The sequence below is a fragment of the Brassica rapa genome, chromosome A03 (assembly GCF_000309985.2).
Source record: "Brassica rapa cultivar Chiifu-401-42 chromosome A03, CAAS_Brap_v3.01, whole genome shotgun sequence".
Taxonomy (NCBI): domain Eukaryota; kingdom Viridiplantae; phylum Streptophyta; class Magnoliopsida; order Brassicales; family Brassicaceae; genus Brassica; species Brassica rapa.
In genome coordinates this window covers 12,247,018-12,264,161 of record NC_024797.2, presented here as the reverse complement: position 1 = coordinate 12,264,161, position 17,144 = coordinate 12,247,018, and the positions used below count along the sequence as shown (strand labels likewise).

Sequence of the window (17,144 nt, the reverse complement as noted above, 5' to 3'; positions counted from 1 at the left end):
AGTACCAATGTAAACAATGGAAACAAGTAATGACAAGCACCAAGACATAAACAAGTTGTGAAAATAAAACAAGCATGTTCTAAACAATAGTGATTAAGAAGAGATTTTAAGCAGACAAGTAATTACACATAAAAATATTAAAAAAATCAATAAAAATTACCTTGAGATATTCTTGATCAAGTACGCGTCTTGTAGTTGTTCAGTTGAAGCAGTTTGGCTGACACCATTGGGAGAGTCCTCATTGAGTGTCATTGGGTCCACAGTTTCCCCAACCTCAAGGACAAGTTCCTCAGTACGTTCATCAATGAATGAATCATCTTTGTGAGTGTGTGTCTTCCGCACAGGCTCGGTGGAAGGTGGGGGTTCCCAAATCACCATCAACAATCTACAAAACAAAATACAAGGTGATATTTGATAAATCATGGTTTTCATAAGTTTTTGACGATGGTAAGTCTGGTTTTAAAATAGTTTTTGGTCTTTTTAGAGTTTTGTATGAGTCATTACAAATTTAGTTACATTGTAGATTTGAATGGAACTTTTGGAACATTTTGGAGCTTAAGCATAATTTAAGTTTAAAAATATATGTTAGACTCGCACAAAGTACATGGTGTAGATCGATATCCATCTTGATCACAAGGCAACATACAAGTTTTTACAAGTTTTAAAAAATTGCAAGATTGGCACATAAGTTCCCTTATTTGCATAAGAGTTCTAAATGTGTTTTAGTGTATACTATGTTTTCTTAAGAAAATTTTTTAGGCTACCCTTTACTTTCTCTTAATTGGGATTTTAGAGAGTTTTGGAAGGAAGAATCAGAACTCCTTCAGAGATTGATTTGGAACTCAAGTACTTGTTACTTTAATCTAATTATGCAGTTTATTCAGATTATGATTTTTGTTTCATTGATTATGTCTCAGTAATTCACTTGTTAAGTGTAGGGTTATTTAAAGGTTATTGACGAATTTTAAGACTGGTCAAACTGTTATGGTATCTTATTGTTCTTCATCTAGAGTGTTCTTCATACTGATTCTAGATTAATCACATGAAATTTAGATTATAGGATAATTGCTAGACATGACAATGTTATTGATTTCCTGACATATCTTGAATGAGAAAAATATCTATATACAAAGTAATTTGGTTTAGGGATTTTGTGAACCGATCAACTCACTCTTAATGTTTGTTTGAATTGATTGAATTTGCAAAGGAATGTGGAATTCTAGATTTAAAAATAGATAATCTCTACAGGAAGTTGATTGATTTTACTGTTGTGTTTTAAATTCAAGAATTGTTCTTCATTAAATCCCTTATAACTTGATTGATTTGCAATTCTGTATTTTATGTTTTTGCTTCATGGTTAATGTGGTGTTAATATGATTAATCGTTTGTATCTATTTATGATCCTCTTAGTCGATCATACTTAATACTTTTAATATATCTCTACTTTGGTTAAAGTATGATCTATGGATTATGATCAAAAGGATTCATAAACTAATTGCTCTGTCTTCAAAATTATAATATAAAAAGTTGTCTACATCACTCTAAATGTTTGACTATTCATTACAAAAAGTATTCTGGTTTCATAGAAGAGAAGCATCACAAGAGCTTTCTGGTTACGATACACCAATGAATTACACATTATTGCCATATTACTTCAGAAGCAAAGTAAAGGAGGTGTGCTTCTAAAAGTACAAGATTTGGTAATTGTAAGTGTCAAACATAGTAGAAAAAACCCCAAACGTATATATATATATCACCAAGAGAAAGGGCTAGCTCCTTGCAAAAACACTTCATTCTCCACCTCTTTTACCCTCTGGCATACCTGATTGCATATCTTTATCGCCATCGCCTGCAGCAACATTATTTCATTGTGTTATAATCATCCCAATTTTGCAGCACTTCTATTCGAATAAGCTTAAAAAGAAGCTTACCTTGTCTGCAAGGGGATCAAATGCTGCGTAGAGTTCAAAATCTGGTGTGACCCAGCATAGCAGAGCTGCAGCAATTTTCACAAAACTCTTTTTCTGTCAGCTCGCATCAACAAGATTTTCGTATTTTGTTAAAATGTGCATATTCAGGAACTTACTGTAGTTTTCGTCTCTTCTATATTGAGTCTTGTGGGGTCCCAATCCTTTCTCATGCATTGAAGCATAGAGTTTCTGGTATGCTCGGTATAGACTGCAACACAAATAGATCAGTATCTTTCCCGTTCCAAATACTAATCACTCAATGGAGATTCATGGCTTTTACCTTTTCTGTTGTCTGTGACTAGTTACTGGAGGTGAGAACTCAGAGGAAACGTATTGATCTAAGTATATACTGCGATACATGAAATGCCAAAGTCCAAAGGGACCTCCAGTTCCCACTGATACCTCCGTTGAATCTTGTCCCTGATTATTAGTAGATGATGGTTTCTGTCTAAGCCGGCGGTCTATTGGCAAATCCTCAACACGCAATCCACCTTCAGCGATTGATCTTTGAACCGTAGTAAGGATATTTGACTTGAGAAGAACAGCCTCGATACGAACCCTACACAAGTTTATGGATCTCAATAACATGCCTATTGAAACAGTATGTCAAAAACACAAGTATCTTCAAGTATGAAAGCGATTTTTACCTGCAATCTTTGAGATGATAGAAGGCATCTGAACGCGTGGTAAGCAATATCACATATGTATCATCCTACATCACCCAGTAAGTTAAATATATCAATACTTTAGATGGTTTTAAGAAGCTCTTTACAGGTATTAATTTATGACTCACATCGAAGAAGTGGACATAGGCATGCAAAAAGGCCTGAGGATTGTATCTTGGTAGACAGATTGGTGAGAAAGATTCTGATGTCCTGCTAGCAGAGAGGACTTAGTGAGATCAAGTTACTCACAAAACAAATGTATGGTTCACTGTTTGTAGATAGGCAAAATATTTAGCACTTGCCTGAATGATTCTGAAGACATGACAAAATTTGAGAGTAGAAGCAAGTCATCGGGATGGAGAGAAGCTTTCTGTGCACCAGCAAGACTGATAACCTGCAAGTTAACATACAGTCAACAAATATGATGGGTTTCCAGGCTGAAAAACTTTGATCTATTGTACAGGGGCGTGTACCTTGTGTCTGCACATTAGCAGTGAAAACAAGACCCCAGACGCGCAAACGTCTTGTAATACTGTCGCTGTAGCTTTCCTCGACGCATACGGAAGGGGAAGACAAGTATAGGCATGTAGAAATGTAGCTGGGTTCCTAAAAATTAGGAAGATCATCTCAAAGCTTGTTAGAACATTGTCTACCTGAAGCTTAGGAGTATACCGAAAAGAGAAAAGGAGTAACAAGAACATTATGGCTATGGGAAAGACAATAAATAGACTACAACATTCTAATAAAACTTAGGCTTGTTATACAAATTGGATTACTTCGTATATTAGCCTCTTTTTACATTTTTGCTAAAATATGTCCATCATTAATCACACAATGTTAGCTTCTAACAGACAACTGATCCATGAAACGATGTGTACTTTTATAACAATTCCAGTGAAAAACGTCCTCATTATCCAAGTTTTTCTAGAGATTAGATCATCACTTCTAACACAAAATAAAGATAGGTGTAATTTTCCTCCAGATTTGGGAGCCATAGCGTACAGGAGACTAGTAGAGCTTCGGCAGCCTCACTCTCCACATTAATATTAGTAAAATAACAGGAAAACAATGTGAAAGGCAAGTGGTTGAGTGGGAGATCAGAGACAAACCAGCTAAATGAATGGACAAGAGATGAGAAGACAGCATCTGTCCCTCCAAGCAAGGGTGTCATGTCGAACTTTGCATTCTTCTCAAAACATCTGTCTATTGACTTTGTTAAAATCACTATCATCTGCATCACCAATATTGCATTTTGGTCATTTGAACCGCTTATTTGAACATGAAAAAAGTTTCTAAAGAAAGGATACACAGAGCAGTAGTGCTGTTGTTACCTGACCATAAAGAAGATCCAACTGCCCCCTTAAATACTCGTATGTTTCATCTGTACAGCTGATGCAAACCAGGTATATTGGCCCTTTCACGAGAAAGACAACCTGAAATGGACCATACGCATGAATTACTTATTGTAATTGAACAGAACACTTCCATCAGGGTGCAAATGGAAGTTTATTTCCTGGGATAAAATATGGTGGAATGAAGCATTCCTCAATATGTTGAACGGAATGGAATAAGCATAGAAAATAAACAAAATTCAAAGGAAATTTTTCTTCATTTATCTCCATTTTGCCATTCAATTCTCTACACCAATGTATCTGATTAAATAAGCTAATATAGGAACTACCGCCAAACTATAGAACTTATTGCGCAAGGAATTCGAATACCTGGTGTTTTCCTGCCTTGACTAAATTGACACGGTCACCACTGAAAAACAATGGGTTAGGCATGAAACCTTAAAAGACAAAAAAATATAAATATCAAGGGAAACAAACAGCAGAGAAAGCATGTGCAATTCACCCATTCTCAACAAAGGAAATAATAGCTTGAAGAGTAGCTGAAAATCCAGCAAGCTTATGTTCATCTCCATATCTGAAAAAAATAGTTAAAACCCGCAATACAATAGTGAATAGTTCAATTATGAAGAAATGAAACAAACCTGGAATATATGGGTTTTCCGGAGTTACTCAATATAAAGAAATGCTTCTTCCTCTTTCTCCACGAAAGAGAAGCATCATCCTGCGTTTCATTAATATAAATGGTTTAATCATACCATACCGTTAACAGTTAATACTACTTTAGCAACATTCTTAATGAACTCATAACCCAACAATCCATGGATGAAGCTCACCTCGTCGACGTGGCGTTTCCCAGGCAACCACGCGGCTTCATGCTGCGAGGCGGTGTCAGCGTCCACATTAGCTTCCCGAATCTCATCCTCGTCAGCTTTGTAAGTAGAGGAAGCTCCGCCGCTGCTCCCTCTCTCCCCATCGTAACCGCTGCTCGTCGGACTCGGCGGCTCCTCCCCTGCCTCCATTTCCACCGGACGCTCCTCCGCCCTTGGCAACGCCTCTATCTCCTCCCCGCCTTCAATCCCGTTGGCCGATGCAACCTCCTCGTCATCATCATCATCGGTGGGGGTTCCATCAGAGACTCCGCTTGGATCAGAGAGATTCATTGACTCCAGCTGACTTTGAACACGGTCCGAATTCGTCCCCGGGTCGGTGCTAGGGTTCGGATCGGCGAAATCGTTGGAGGATGATGAAGAAGAAGAGCTCGAATCGGAAGTCGTCATTGTTGAAATCGGTGGAGATTCGAGGGAATTGCAAAGGAAGAGAAAGCGATCCAACGGCAAGTCCTGTTGTTCATTGAAATCTCTGCAAAATCACTTTTGTCCACGAGAAGAACATGATTCACGATCCACCATTGGATCCAGTTTTACTCGGATATGTTTGACCCGCTTAGTAACCCGTCTTGTTGGGCTTTTCCTATTAAGAAAGGGAAGGGAGGAGCTCGGGTTGGGTCTCTCACTTACTATGTGCAATGTTTTATTTGGTTATATTTTTTTTTCCCGTCAATGTTTTTAATATTGATGAAGAAGGGCCAAGCCCAAATACATGGCCGAAGCCCAAAAGAAACTACTAATCCGAAAGTGAACAATAAAAGCCTACAGGCCAACCAAGAACAAATAATGGGCCTGCGACCCAAACCCGAACCAGGAGAAAACCCGACGACTTCGGCCGGTACACTCGTCGAGGAGACCGGATACGTGTAGAGATCAGAGCCGTCAGAGCGACACGTATCGCTTCCGTCTCAACTCGACCGTCACCGCTTGGATACATCGCCGGGTCCGCCTCGCCGCAAAACTCGTAACGACGGAGCTCAGAAGACAACAGAGCCTCCGTCAAAACCATCACCTTTCTTCAACGCTTAATCTTCAATCCGGAGAGATGCATCGATCCCATCGAGATCTCATCCGATTAAAGAAAGCAGACAACCACTTGAACCGCACAAGCCACCAGAGAGCATCAATCGTCCTCCGACGAGAGCTCCTCCATCAGATCAAACCCCGACAACACACAAACAAAAATAAAACCCTAAATCGAACCTAGGATACCAAGAGCCAGCGAAAGCCGACAGCACTGGAGCTGTATTAGCCTCCACGCTCCGGGAACTTGAACGGCGCCACAGAGCTAAAGAAGCCTCCACAACCCGTGAACTTTATCGGCGATGTAAGAGCTGTGTAAGCCTCTACAACCCGGATCAAAAACCGCTGAAATGACGATCTGACTGTCTTCTCTCCTCGCCGCGGATCCAGAGGAAGAAGAGTTGCAGAGAACCGAAGACTTCCGGAAGCAAAACCCTAACCCAGATCCGCGCGCATGTCGGAGGGAGTCGTCAGATCGGACTACACTCTCGAAGACTTGAACGGAACAACAAAGAAGAGGGCCATCGGCGCCGGTACGCGCTCGGACGCACCACCGGACGCCATGGCGGACTTCAACTCTTACTCGCTCTCTTTTTCTCTCTCGCTTTTTCGATCTTCTCTGACCTATACTACTATTTTTTTATTTGGTTATATTATATCGCGTGAAATGTATCGATGTTTTTTTCGGCAAATATTTCCATTAATAGCAAAATCCAAAAGTGATTTTTTTTTTTTTTATCAACTTCCAGGGTACGAAATCTAAAAGTGATTGGTTTCCCTTCTGATATCACTAGGGTACATATATATATATTTTTTTATCAACTTACATGACAAGAAATACATTTTTTTTACGTAAGCAGATGTATGTGCCGTAAAGGAAACAGTAAAATCATTTTTAACGATGTTTTCCAAAGAATAGTCCTTCTCCAAGTTTGAGGTTTCATCTGTTGTGGAAGTTTGTTTGTCCTTACTTTGATATTTGGCCTCTTCCATTTCAGACACATGCAGGTACTCTGTAAGTAGAGAGCTCTCATCAAATCCTTATGCCATTGATCTTTTCATTCCGTTCGGCATCTGATACAGCCGAAGCATTCATTTCGATGCCAAACACCTGTAAGAAGAGCCTAAGAGGTTTAATACCGAACCTTCCCACTTCCATAGTTTAGTTCACCAAAACATTGGTGGATTGTTCCTGGTGGTGCAATATTTGATACTCCTACGTAATCTTTTGTCATAAATGTTTTACAATGGGAAACCGATTGTGATGTTCGGATTCGTATCAACAATTTTTTTTGTGTATAAAACGTCAAGTGTCTACAGTACCAGCTAGGGACGACATAGTTTGTAATGACAGACTTATATAATCATCCATTTCATTTCTTTTATTTTAAACAATTACATGCTTCATCAAATCCACGGAGGTAAGGGAGGGAGCATGACACTCATGAACAAGAAGCTTCAACAGCTAAGCTCTTGGCGAGGCTACGACAAGGGTCTCCGAAGACTCTGGTAGAGACTTCAACTTTGCAACTCCTCGATCCAACACATGCCTGCCAAATTACAAACTCCATATATAAATAAATTTATGAGTGAAGCTCGAGGGGAAAAAAATAAAGAGAAAATACTATATTTAAGACCTTGCGGACGATGGAGAGAGAACGAGGGCTATTGCAACGGCCATGGCTGAAACTACCACAAGTGCCTGTGGGTGTACCAAAGCTTGCAAAATTTATAGAAGTGATCACATGAGTGGAGACAGGGCATTTTAAGGAAAGAACCGGGCTGGTTCTGTTTAAGATCTTTGAATCAGAAGCCCACGAGTCCACCGGAGCAGGATGAGATTGTGACACCGTCAAACACAAACTGCTTCCTGTTTGTTTTGTAGCGAATGATATCTTTGTCGGATCTCCTCCCATCTCTTCCAACAGAACAAGAGTGTTCCCGCTTGGTTTTATCCACGAGCGAGGCACGTGATACCTGCAAACCAACAAGAGACAATTAGGATTCGGTTCAACCGAACCACATTTTTTATAGCTATGAACTCTAGTTTTCAAAATTATTTTGCGGTTTTATAATTAAAAAAAAAAATTAAAACCAACCCGATTTATAAATAATTTGAATCGACCTAACAAAAAAATAACCAAAATTATCAGATCTTAAATGGAAAATCGAATTAGCCGAAACCAAACCGTAACTGATCTCGGTTCAATTCGGTAGCTCTTTTCAATTAGCGAATTAACCAAAACAATCAAACTAACCAACCCGACTTAAACAGAACTAACCGAATCTGCAAGCCTAGTACTTACAATGTCTGTGAAGGTTTTCCACAGTTCTTGAGGCATTTGTTGGAACTGTAAGATCCTCTGTAGTTACACAAATCTGTGCAACCATTGTTTCTTGCAATACTGGTTGGCCAGTACCGACCTATACTCTGTCCGTTCACCCACGCAATGCCTTTTCCTGTACCTGTGAAGTCTATAGCTACTGGATCACTCCCAGAAGGAGCATCAAATGTTGTCTGAGAAATATAACAAGTGATTGTTAGACAGTAACAATAATATATGTTTTGGTAAATATATCTAATGTTTTTGTTGGTGTATCAGTTATCATGCATCACCTTGTACCAAACCAGTGGCTGCATAGTGGGCAAAGGAGACTTTGAAACCCATTCAGAAGAATCTCCACTTCCTAAATTTGTGTCTTCCCCTTTGAGTCCAACCTATTGATCAACAACCATTAAGTCGGAGGTAGCACAAGACATTCTTGTGGTTTATTCAAATAAATGCAACAGACCTGATAAGTCCACTGCTGTGAAGACAAATCGATTGAGCTACCACTCTTTGCGCTTTTAAGCGTCACAGGACCGGTTATTCCTGCTCCAAATAAGTCAAAGAAAGCTCCATAGTTCTGAGGAATAAGTTAAGCTAAGCTGGTTGAGTTAATCATGCCTAATAAACATTTTTGTGCAGTAATGTGTTGGTGAATAGAACCTACCGCAAGCCCAACGGTCACACTAAGAAGATCAATTGTGTTCTTCCCGGTGACAAGATTAATTGGGATGTCCAAAGAAATCTTTTGTTTGCCATTTCCACTTCCTACAACCAAGGATCAATGGTCTTGTCAAGAAACTCAGGTGCAAAATTTATTGCAACTGTTTGTGAAAAACTCAAGAGTAACATATATATACCGGCAAGTTTTCCATTTATAAAAGCATAAACCACTTGGCCTATGGACTGGACGTGAAGGACGGCTTTAGATCCTTCGTCAAGGAAAGTCTCATCGCCTTTAATGTCCATCCTGTTTTAGATTAAAGCACATGGTAAAACCTCTGTTAATCAATAATCTTTTGTATGAGGAGAAGTTACTGGCTCAGGCCTACTCTACCTCAGGGAGTACCACAAGTAGTCACTTTCATCAGCTGTTGTGTTGATCTGCTCTAACAATCCAGGTTTCACAAATGCATCTGCTTTTGAGATTCCAATAGGTTCTTTAATGTAGCTCCATTGTGAACCTAACTCCTCAGACGAATCAGCATTAGGCTTTAATGCTTGACGAGCAAATGTGGTAGACTCAGTTGCAGCATTTATCTAACATTTCAAGATTAGTATCAGTTGCTGCCATGTGGGAATATGATAAGTGTTGTGATGATCTCAACAATATGAACATACCTTTGCTGTGTTGAAAGCTACGTTTTTGCAATCCGGCAAGATGCTTATGGACCATGCAGGCAAGTGATATGAGTTCCCATTGAAAGTCACAGTTGCATCAGATTCCGTGCCAATGTTTGCAAGAAAAGCAGCGCATAATCCAGATGATGTTTTATACTCAGATGCCTGTGATATATATGTACATAAGTCAACAAACAAATGTTTTAAAACAAAAGAGGGGAGTGACATGAAGTTATATTGTTATTACCACCAAATTTGAACCCAAAGAAGTGACTGTTGGATCTGTGGCTAACAAGGCGTCTTCACAAAGCTTGATAGCCTTGTGTAGATCTCGTAAGTGTCCCCATTTGGGTTGTCTAACAAGTCCTGCCAAGAAAACAAATAAACATCCAAGAGGAAAAATAAACAAAGACATACATATATAGTGGTAAGAATCCTTTACCATACTCATCTATTGGAGCATCATAGTCATAACTAGTAGAGATTAAAGGTCCTCCACTTGTTCTTTCAAAGTTTGTTCCACCATGATACTGAAATAAGACAAGCTCTAGCAGATTAATAACATCCAAAAAGTTGAAACTTAATAGAGGAAACAATCTGGCTTCTCTTCCTGTGAGTTTTATTTTATTACCATGTAGTAGTTCTGGAAAGTTCCACTTCGTTGGTAAAATATCGCAACTGCAAATGCAAGATCTTCAACTGGTCTATAAGGTGTAGGATCTCCAAAACCAAGGAACCTGGTCGTCCGGACATACAAGAAAGTGAGTTGGAGAAGAACATTATGGTAAAGTAAAAGAACCATGATACTCACCATCCACTCCAGTTCTCGGTCCACATCTTTGGTTTATTGTTTGAGTTAGGAGTAAACTGATCGCAGTAGAAACCATTGCATGTGTTGATCTACCAAGAAAACAAAAGAAAGAATATCTCTCAATCAAACTTGCTTACTATTCACTCAGTCAAGACTCTAAAGCAATGGAACATTGAGAAACTGACAATTGGATCAGGAGCATCTCCTTGTTGGCACATGTTCCAGGGTACACCAGTATCTAGTGAAAGAGCCATAGAAGCAGACCACTTCATATAACTTTTACCAGCAGCACCATAAGATGAATCAACATTTCCATACTCATTTTCAATCTGACATCCATATAATGAAAACAGAAAATGAGAAAATCCTCAGAAAATGTTACAGTTAGAAATCAGAATTTTGTTTTCAACATGATAAAAAAAAACCTGGGAGAGAATGATTGGACCTCCTTGTGATGCGTATAGCTTTTCTTGCTTCATCAGATCAACAATCTTGGCAGTGAATCGCTGCATTTCTGCCTGCAAACACAAGTGTATAAATTTATTTATGTCATTAACTACTAGAAGTTTAAACATTTGCTGACATAATAACCAACTGAAAAAGAAAAGGAACACATAAGTCACCTAACCATGTATACCTTAAATGGCTCGTTATCAGTTCGAAACTTAATCCCAGGAATAAAATGTAGCCATACTGGGAAACCTCTGTTCCACAAAATCCAACCATTTTAGAATTAATAAAAATAAAACAGAATTTACCCCCAAAAAAACACACACAATTATTGTTACCCGTAATTCCATTCTGCGCAAGCGTACGGACCGATTCGTAGATGAACATAGAGACCAGCCTTGGCCACAAGCTTCACAAATTTGACTAAATCGTATCTTCCTTCAAAATTGTACTGCAAAAAAAAAAAGAAATTAAAGATATTATAATGTTTTTTTAGGCATCGGTAATAATAAATTTAACAAAAACTAGAATCAAGCACAAAACCCAAAATGGAAAGGACCTTGTTTTTATGAGGCTCGTGACCATTCCAGAAAACGTAAGTTTCTATAACGTCCAAGCCACCGTCCTTGGATTTTTGTATAAGGTCGGGCCACATCTACAACAAAGCCACCGTCCTCTGTTATCCAGCCTGTCACATATATACACACATACATAACCGTATGTATAGAGTAGACTTACCTCTGGAGTACTTCTTGGATAGTGAATGGAGCCAGAGATCAGAATCTTCCTTTTCCCGTCGATCACAAGAGCACGGTGGTCGTAAGTTACATTGGCCGCCGTAGCCGCCACCACTATCTGAAGAAGAAGACAAGATACAATCTCTATCTTCCTAACTCTTACCATTTCCAGTTCGATTTCAAGATAGATTCGACTCCCGTCTTTTTTTTTTTCGCTTTAGTTTCTGAATCACCTGTTTCTTTGCCGCTTTGTGTTACTGCATTTTCTCTTCTTCTTTCTTCCAGATGATAATAATCAACTATACAGATGTATACAACATATATATTCAGAAAATTGTTAGAAGATAGATAGACATTGGGTTCCTTTCTGGATAATATGTGGTTGTTACCGCATTGTTTGCTTCTTCCGAGGGTGAAAATGGCGTTACGCAGATGATTGATATGCTAATGCGTATACGTTTTATCAGATCGTCTTCCCTGATTTTCTTCAAGATTTATGGCGGGCGGAAGATTAAAATGATTAGTGTGTAATTAATGTTTTAATCAAGATCAGTTGTGAAGTGATGAAGACGGGCGTATAGTAACTGAGACAGGAAGAAGTTACTACTATTATAAAGGCCATGTCCGGAGAGAGGAATAATGAGGTTTGGTAATTATCTAGTGCTTCTCAGAGTTATATGTGACAGTGGACCCATGATTTATTAGTTTTGTTTGACAACAAGGAGATACCTGTGGTGGTTAGTGGTCGAGAAAGCTACCGGATATTTAGATGAGACGAAGAAAATGGCAACTATGACTTACGAGAGTGCAGTTTTGGCTTTTTACTAAGCTGTTCTTCAGAGTAATTTGAAATTTGATTCTTATAACCACAGTTCTTATAAAATAAATATTTACAATATATACCATTTATTTATTTTCTAATAAATAAATAATAAATAGATTTTATACGATAATCAAATATTTATCTGTCTATACTATTATTTTTTGAGCTTTCATATTAAATATTAAAATGATTTCTGAAGTGACCTTTTGTTCTGAATTCTCACTTTAAGAATTAGAATGATTAAATTTTTTTGTTACCTTCAAAAAAGAATTAAATTCATTTTTACACTAAATTTTTTATTAGTATATAAAATGAAACAATTTTGTAATATTTTTAGGTTAAATATAAAAATAAAAATTTAGCAACCATTATTTATGTTTCATTAATTTATATCTCATTAACATTCATCATAATATTTATAACGTATTATATTTAAATTTTTACTTTATTAAAGAAAATTTATTTAAGATAACGTAAAAGTAATTAAATAGTGTATCACAGCTAACTTTTACCAGAAAATATAACAACTATAAAAAAAAAACTTAAGAAGCATTTTATTTAAAATATAAAAAATAGTTTTAACTTTACATGAAAGAAAGATAAGTTACAACGCCAATTTGATGCCATGTCAAAAATGACAAAATCCATGTGTTTATTTTTTGAGCAAATCCATGTGTTTATAACTCTCAAAATCATTAAGTGTGAGTTGATCAACTAATGTATTTTATAAAAAAAAAAAAAACTAATGTATTTTATGTAAACTTCACAATATGAGTCAAACAAAACAAATTAACAAAATTATCCACCACAAGATATTTGATAAGAAAAGCCTCACACACACACACATACTTACACACACACCTCACCGTGAGATATTTGGTTCCGATTCCCAAAACTTTAGATAGACTATGGTCATAGCTCCGAGTCTGACGACTACGTCCCACTGAGACTGTTTTCTCTTTCTTTTCTTTTTTTATCGAAAAACTGTTTCCTCTTTTCTAAAAGAAAGAATCATCGTAAATTGACTTTCGACACGTTAATAATTGCAATATCTGTCGGTGTGTCTACTACTATTATTTGTCGCCTTTTATTCTCTTCCGCTAAAAATGTAAATGTACCTTAATATTACATTGAATTAGACCAGAATAAATAAACAGAAAACCTACAACTAAACCAAAACCAAGCTGAAAAAAAACAACTCCAAACTAACCGATGTTTATCCGCGTGATTCTTATATTTCTTAAACCGTAAAACTAGAATCAAACTGTAACAGAACAGAAAACTAAATAAAGACCCAAATGTCTAAAAATATAGTATATGTATTTAAAAATATAAATGATATCTCAAGTTACCAAATATTTTTTAAATGCTATTTATAAACCAAAATATCCAAGAAACTAAATAGTTTTTATCTAACTTTTTTTAAGTTATCGGAAATACTCGAAAGAACTAGATCACCCACATAATTTTTTTATCAGAAATATTTAAATTTATTTAATATGAAAACCTAAAAAGAATTGATTTCCTATTCCAGTTATCCAAAAATCGGAATTGAACTGAAACAGAATTTTATAGAATACTAACTAGTTCTTTGCATCGTTATCTGTACCGAACCGAAATAACCAAATCAAAATAAAACTAAATTTTATAAATAACCAAATGATTCATATATTTCTAAAAATTAAAAATTGAAAAACCAACTAGAACTAAACGAACCAGATCAAACTAAAATCGAATGGTTAGGTGGTTAGGCCTAAAATTAACAAAAAAATATTGTGATATGAACAGTCAAAAAGAGAATATGCTGATTTTGAATTAGTCATTACACAATAATGTACTAGCACAAGCCACTAAACTAATGGTTAGATATGAAATAAAATATTATTTTGCTATGTTTTCTTGTTTTTTAACCAGGATTTGTTTGTTATCAACCAAACGAATTAGGATTTATTAACACCAAATAAAAAATGAATTATTATCAGTTATTCATATGTTATAAATGGAGAGCGTTGGGGATACACGATACTATTGTCGCTGTCTCAACTAATAAGCCAACAACAACAACATGTGACACGCGTTTCTACGAATCGTCCGTGTTTGGTACTATTAGCGTAGCCACCTCATTCTCATCATTCACATTCACATTCACATTCACATTCACAAGTCGCTCACCTATTTTCATTGGTTTCCTCTTATTTTATTTTATTTTGAGTTAAGATACTATTTCGTTTTATTTTACAATGGGATGCAACATTTTTTTTACCTAAGTTCTGTGATCACATAAATCCTGTGAGATTTGAACGCATATAGTAATCATTTAAAAAACAGACTAAGTTCTTTTAATTTTTAAAAAAATTAATATAAAGTTTTAATTATATTTATAATTAAAAAATGAAGAAAATAATGAAAATTTTGATACTTCTGGAGCAGTTGCCACTTGTCATAACGAAATATATTTTTGGGCTTTATACCCATTTATAACAGAGTTATCATATGTCATGTTTTAACAACAATTCACCTAACTGAATGTTTTTTCTACTTGAGAACTTGATATTCATCCATCTCTATTAGTTTTCAAATTGGAAAAGTTTTGATGCTGCCAAAGGTCTCCGGTTGTGTAAATGCATCTCTATAATACACTGCTAAAAACTTAATAGAACGGCTTTAATTTAGCAACTTTTCAACAAGAAATAATTTCATTTCTGCCTTTTGTTTATGACTAGACATACAAACCAATGTCTAGAAGTCCAATTTACCTACCAGTTTCAGACAACTCTTCTTTTGAAGAAGCAGAATCATTCTCTAATTCACTGAGCTTCTTCATCACTTTCCTCTTCATCTTCAGAGTCAGCTTCAGTATCCGAACAACTCATATAAAGCCTATTCCGGTGGTGATCACATGAATCCAATGGAGAATCATCCAAAACCGAAAGAGGATTTCTGTTACTCGGGTCATCATAAAGAGCAACATGTCTGTAGTATAGTTCAAGCTCCTTCTCTGCAATCGCTATGAAGTGTCTCACAGACTCAAGGGACTGCTCATACTTTGATTTCTCATAAGCCTGCAAAAGAAACAAAACCATGTTAGAAACTAGCACACAAGAGTAGACTTCATTCAGAGTGATACAACCAGATGCCAAGGCTAATAACAACTTTGATGGACTTACCCTTTTCTTGGACAATGTATCGATAGGAGACATAACTTTTGGCTGAACATAACCTTTCCCTCTATAAAATACGATTGTATCATCGCCGATTATGTTAACAGGCACACCACCACTCAGCTTAGCAAGCTCCTCCGCGTACTGCTGCACTTGTCCAGGCTTACTATTATTGCAAATGACCTTAACGGTTTCATGTTTCTTCCAATGCATATGCATGTTCAGAATAACACCACCAAACACTCCTCTTCTCCCAATGGGAACATAGTTAGATCTTTTCTGACCCATTTTCTTCAAGTAGAAACGTTCCTCTCCTGTAATCTCATGGGGTCGAACCTCGGGTCCCTGCACTTTAGCAACTTCATACCGTTTCAGTTTCTCAACCAACGACGCTTCTTTGATCTTGGCTCTTTCAAGCTTATGCTTTATTCTTTCCTCTGGATTAGCGAACTTCCTCTTCTTCTTCCCCTTGACGGTAAGTCTTCGTGGGTCTTTCCTGTTGGCTGCGTTTCTTTCCTCTCTCTCCTTCTTTCTTTTCAGCTTCAGTCTCTTTTTGGTCAGCCACTTCCATTTCTTGGGAGGATCAAGCTCCCGTGTTTCGAACTTGGGTTTCCCTTCTGATATCACTAGGTTCACCGTCCCATGACTGAAGTTTCTTCTGCATATCGTTGAGATGGTCGGTTGAAAGAATGTCGATGTTGAACAAGCAAGGTCTCGGCTCTGAGGAATAGACCTGGTGGGGAACAATATAAGCACATTTGAGGACATAACTATATGTTGTATGGTCTTAAGAGATACGAACCTGGCGGAAATGAGAAGTGGATATGAAGATCTAAGAAGAGATGAAGAAGCTCTTTGAAGAGTACGAGCAAAAGCAATTGCCATTCAAGTGTGTGTGACAACCTTTTTCATTCAAATGCAAATATCTTTTCAAGAATCGAATGTTTCATATAGCCTGCCCAAAAAAAAAATATAATGATCAAAACACCAACGGGGAAAAGAAAAACAAGACTAGAACTCCTTGTTCTAATAGTTAAATGAAACATATGTATTCAATCGAACAAGAAAAAGAGAAACAACGAAACTCAATTCGCCCACAGTCTCAAAAAAGGAGAAAAAAATATGAAAGGAATAAAAATTGAACGGAGCAAGACAAAGGAATTAACACGAGCTTACATGACAAGAAGAGGAGCTTATACTATTCTCAGGCGCGGCGCGGTTACCTCAGGTTAATCGACCGGTGGCGAGAAGAGAAATACAAGCCATGGATTTGCGCCGCCGTGAAGAAATGCCCATTAGGCTTTCATAAAATCCTAATAAGATACTTGACATTTTTACCAAAAAAAATCATAATAAGATAGAAACTCTATAAATTAATAATAACAGCACACTTATAAAAAAAATTCGGTTGAAAATAGAAAAGATTCAAAAAAATTATATAGTTTCGTTAATATCATAATTAATAATTTATATATAGTTTATATAAATACAAACAAAAATCATATTATTTATTTTATATTCACAATAAAATTCATATTATAACACTTTAATATAGTTCTGATAATTTTTTTTTAAGTTATATCTAAAAACATATTTC

The 17,144-nt window shown here is 36.7% G+C and overlaps 3 protein-coding genes across 4 annotated transcripts; all 3 read right to left on the bottom strand.

Moving 5' to 3' along the window:
• Positions 1-1,487: 1,487 nt before the first annotated feature.
• On the bottom strand, positions 1,488-5,456 carry LOC103858297 (vacuolar fusion protein MON1 homolog). Its single transcript, XM_009135631.3, has 14 exons — positions 4,821-5,456; positions 4,629-4,708; positions 4,490-4,561; positions 4,357-4,396; positions 3,967-4,068; positions 3,745-3,866; positions 3,109-3,241; positions 2,938-3,029; positions 2,764-2,845; positions 2,618-2,682; positions 2,251-2,529; positions 2,087-2,178; positions 1,932-1,996; positions 1,488-1,849 (listed from the first exon to the last, which is right to left on the bottom strand). Exons 1-14 carry the CDS (start codon positions 5,262-5,264, stop codon positions 1,754-1,756), a joined length of 1,764 nt encoding a protein of 587 aa, XP_009133879.1. The 5' UTR covers positions 5,265-5,456; the 3' UTR covers positions 1,488-1,753.
• A 1,689-nt stretch (positions 5,457-7,145) lies between these two features.
• Positions 7,146-12,237, bottom strand: LOC103858295 (beta-galactosidase 8). The gene is made up of 20 exons (XM_009135630.3): positions 11,953-12,237; positions 11,565-11,862; positions 11,386-11,481; positions 11,165-11,277; positions 11,014-11,080; positions 10,802-10,894; positions 10,562-10,705; positions 10,377-10,465; positions 10,197-10,302; positions 10,008-10,095; positions 9,813-9,931; positions 9,566-9,730; positions 9,282-9,484; positions 9,085-9,194; positions 8,892-8,992; positions 8,691-8,804; positions 8,515-8,616; positions 8,204-8,415; positions 7,535-7,874; positions 7,146-7,447 (listed from the first exon to the last, which is right to left on the bottom strand). The coding sequence occupies exons 2-20, from the start codon at positions 11,727-11,729 to the stop codon at positions 7,340-7,342; spliced, it is 2,535 nt and encodes an 844-aa protein (XP_009133878.1). The 5' UTR covers positions 11,730-11,862; positions 11,953-12,237; the 3' UTR covers positions 7,146-7,339.
• A 2,743-nt stretch (positions 12,238-14,980) lies between these two features.
• On the bottom strand, positions 14,981-16,911 carry LOC103858294 (uncharacterized CRM domain-containing protein At3g25440, chloroplastic). 2 transcript variants are annotated; one of them, XM_009135628.3, is made up of 4 exons: positions 16,724-16,911; positions 16,350-16,502; positions 15,554-16,280; positions 14,981-15,448 (listed from the first exon to the last, which is right to left on the bottom strand). In XM_009135628.3, the coding sequence occupies exons 2-4, from the start codon at positions 16,430-16,432 to the stop codon at positions 15,194-15,196; spliced, it is 1,065 nt and encodes a 354-aa protein (XP_009133876.1). In that variant the 5' UTR covers positions 16,433-16,502; positions 16,724-16,911; the 3' UTR covers positions 14,981-15,193. The 2 variants fall into 2 exon arrangements, with proteins under 2 accessions (XP_009133876.1, XP_009133877.1); XM_009135629.3 differs by having other exon boundaries at positions 16,771-16,908.
• Between the last annotated feature and the right edge of the window lie 233 nt (positions 16,912-17,144).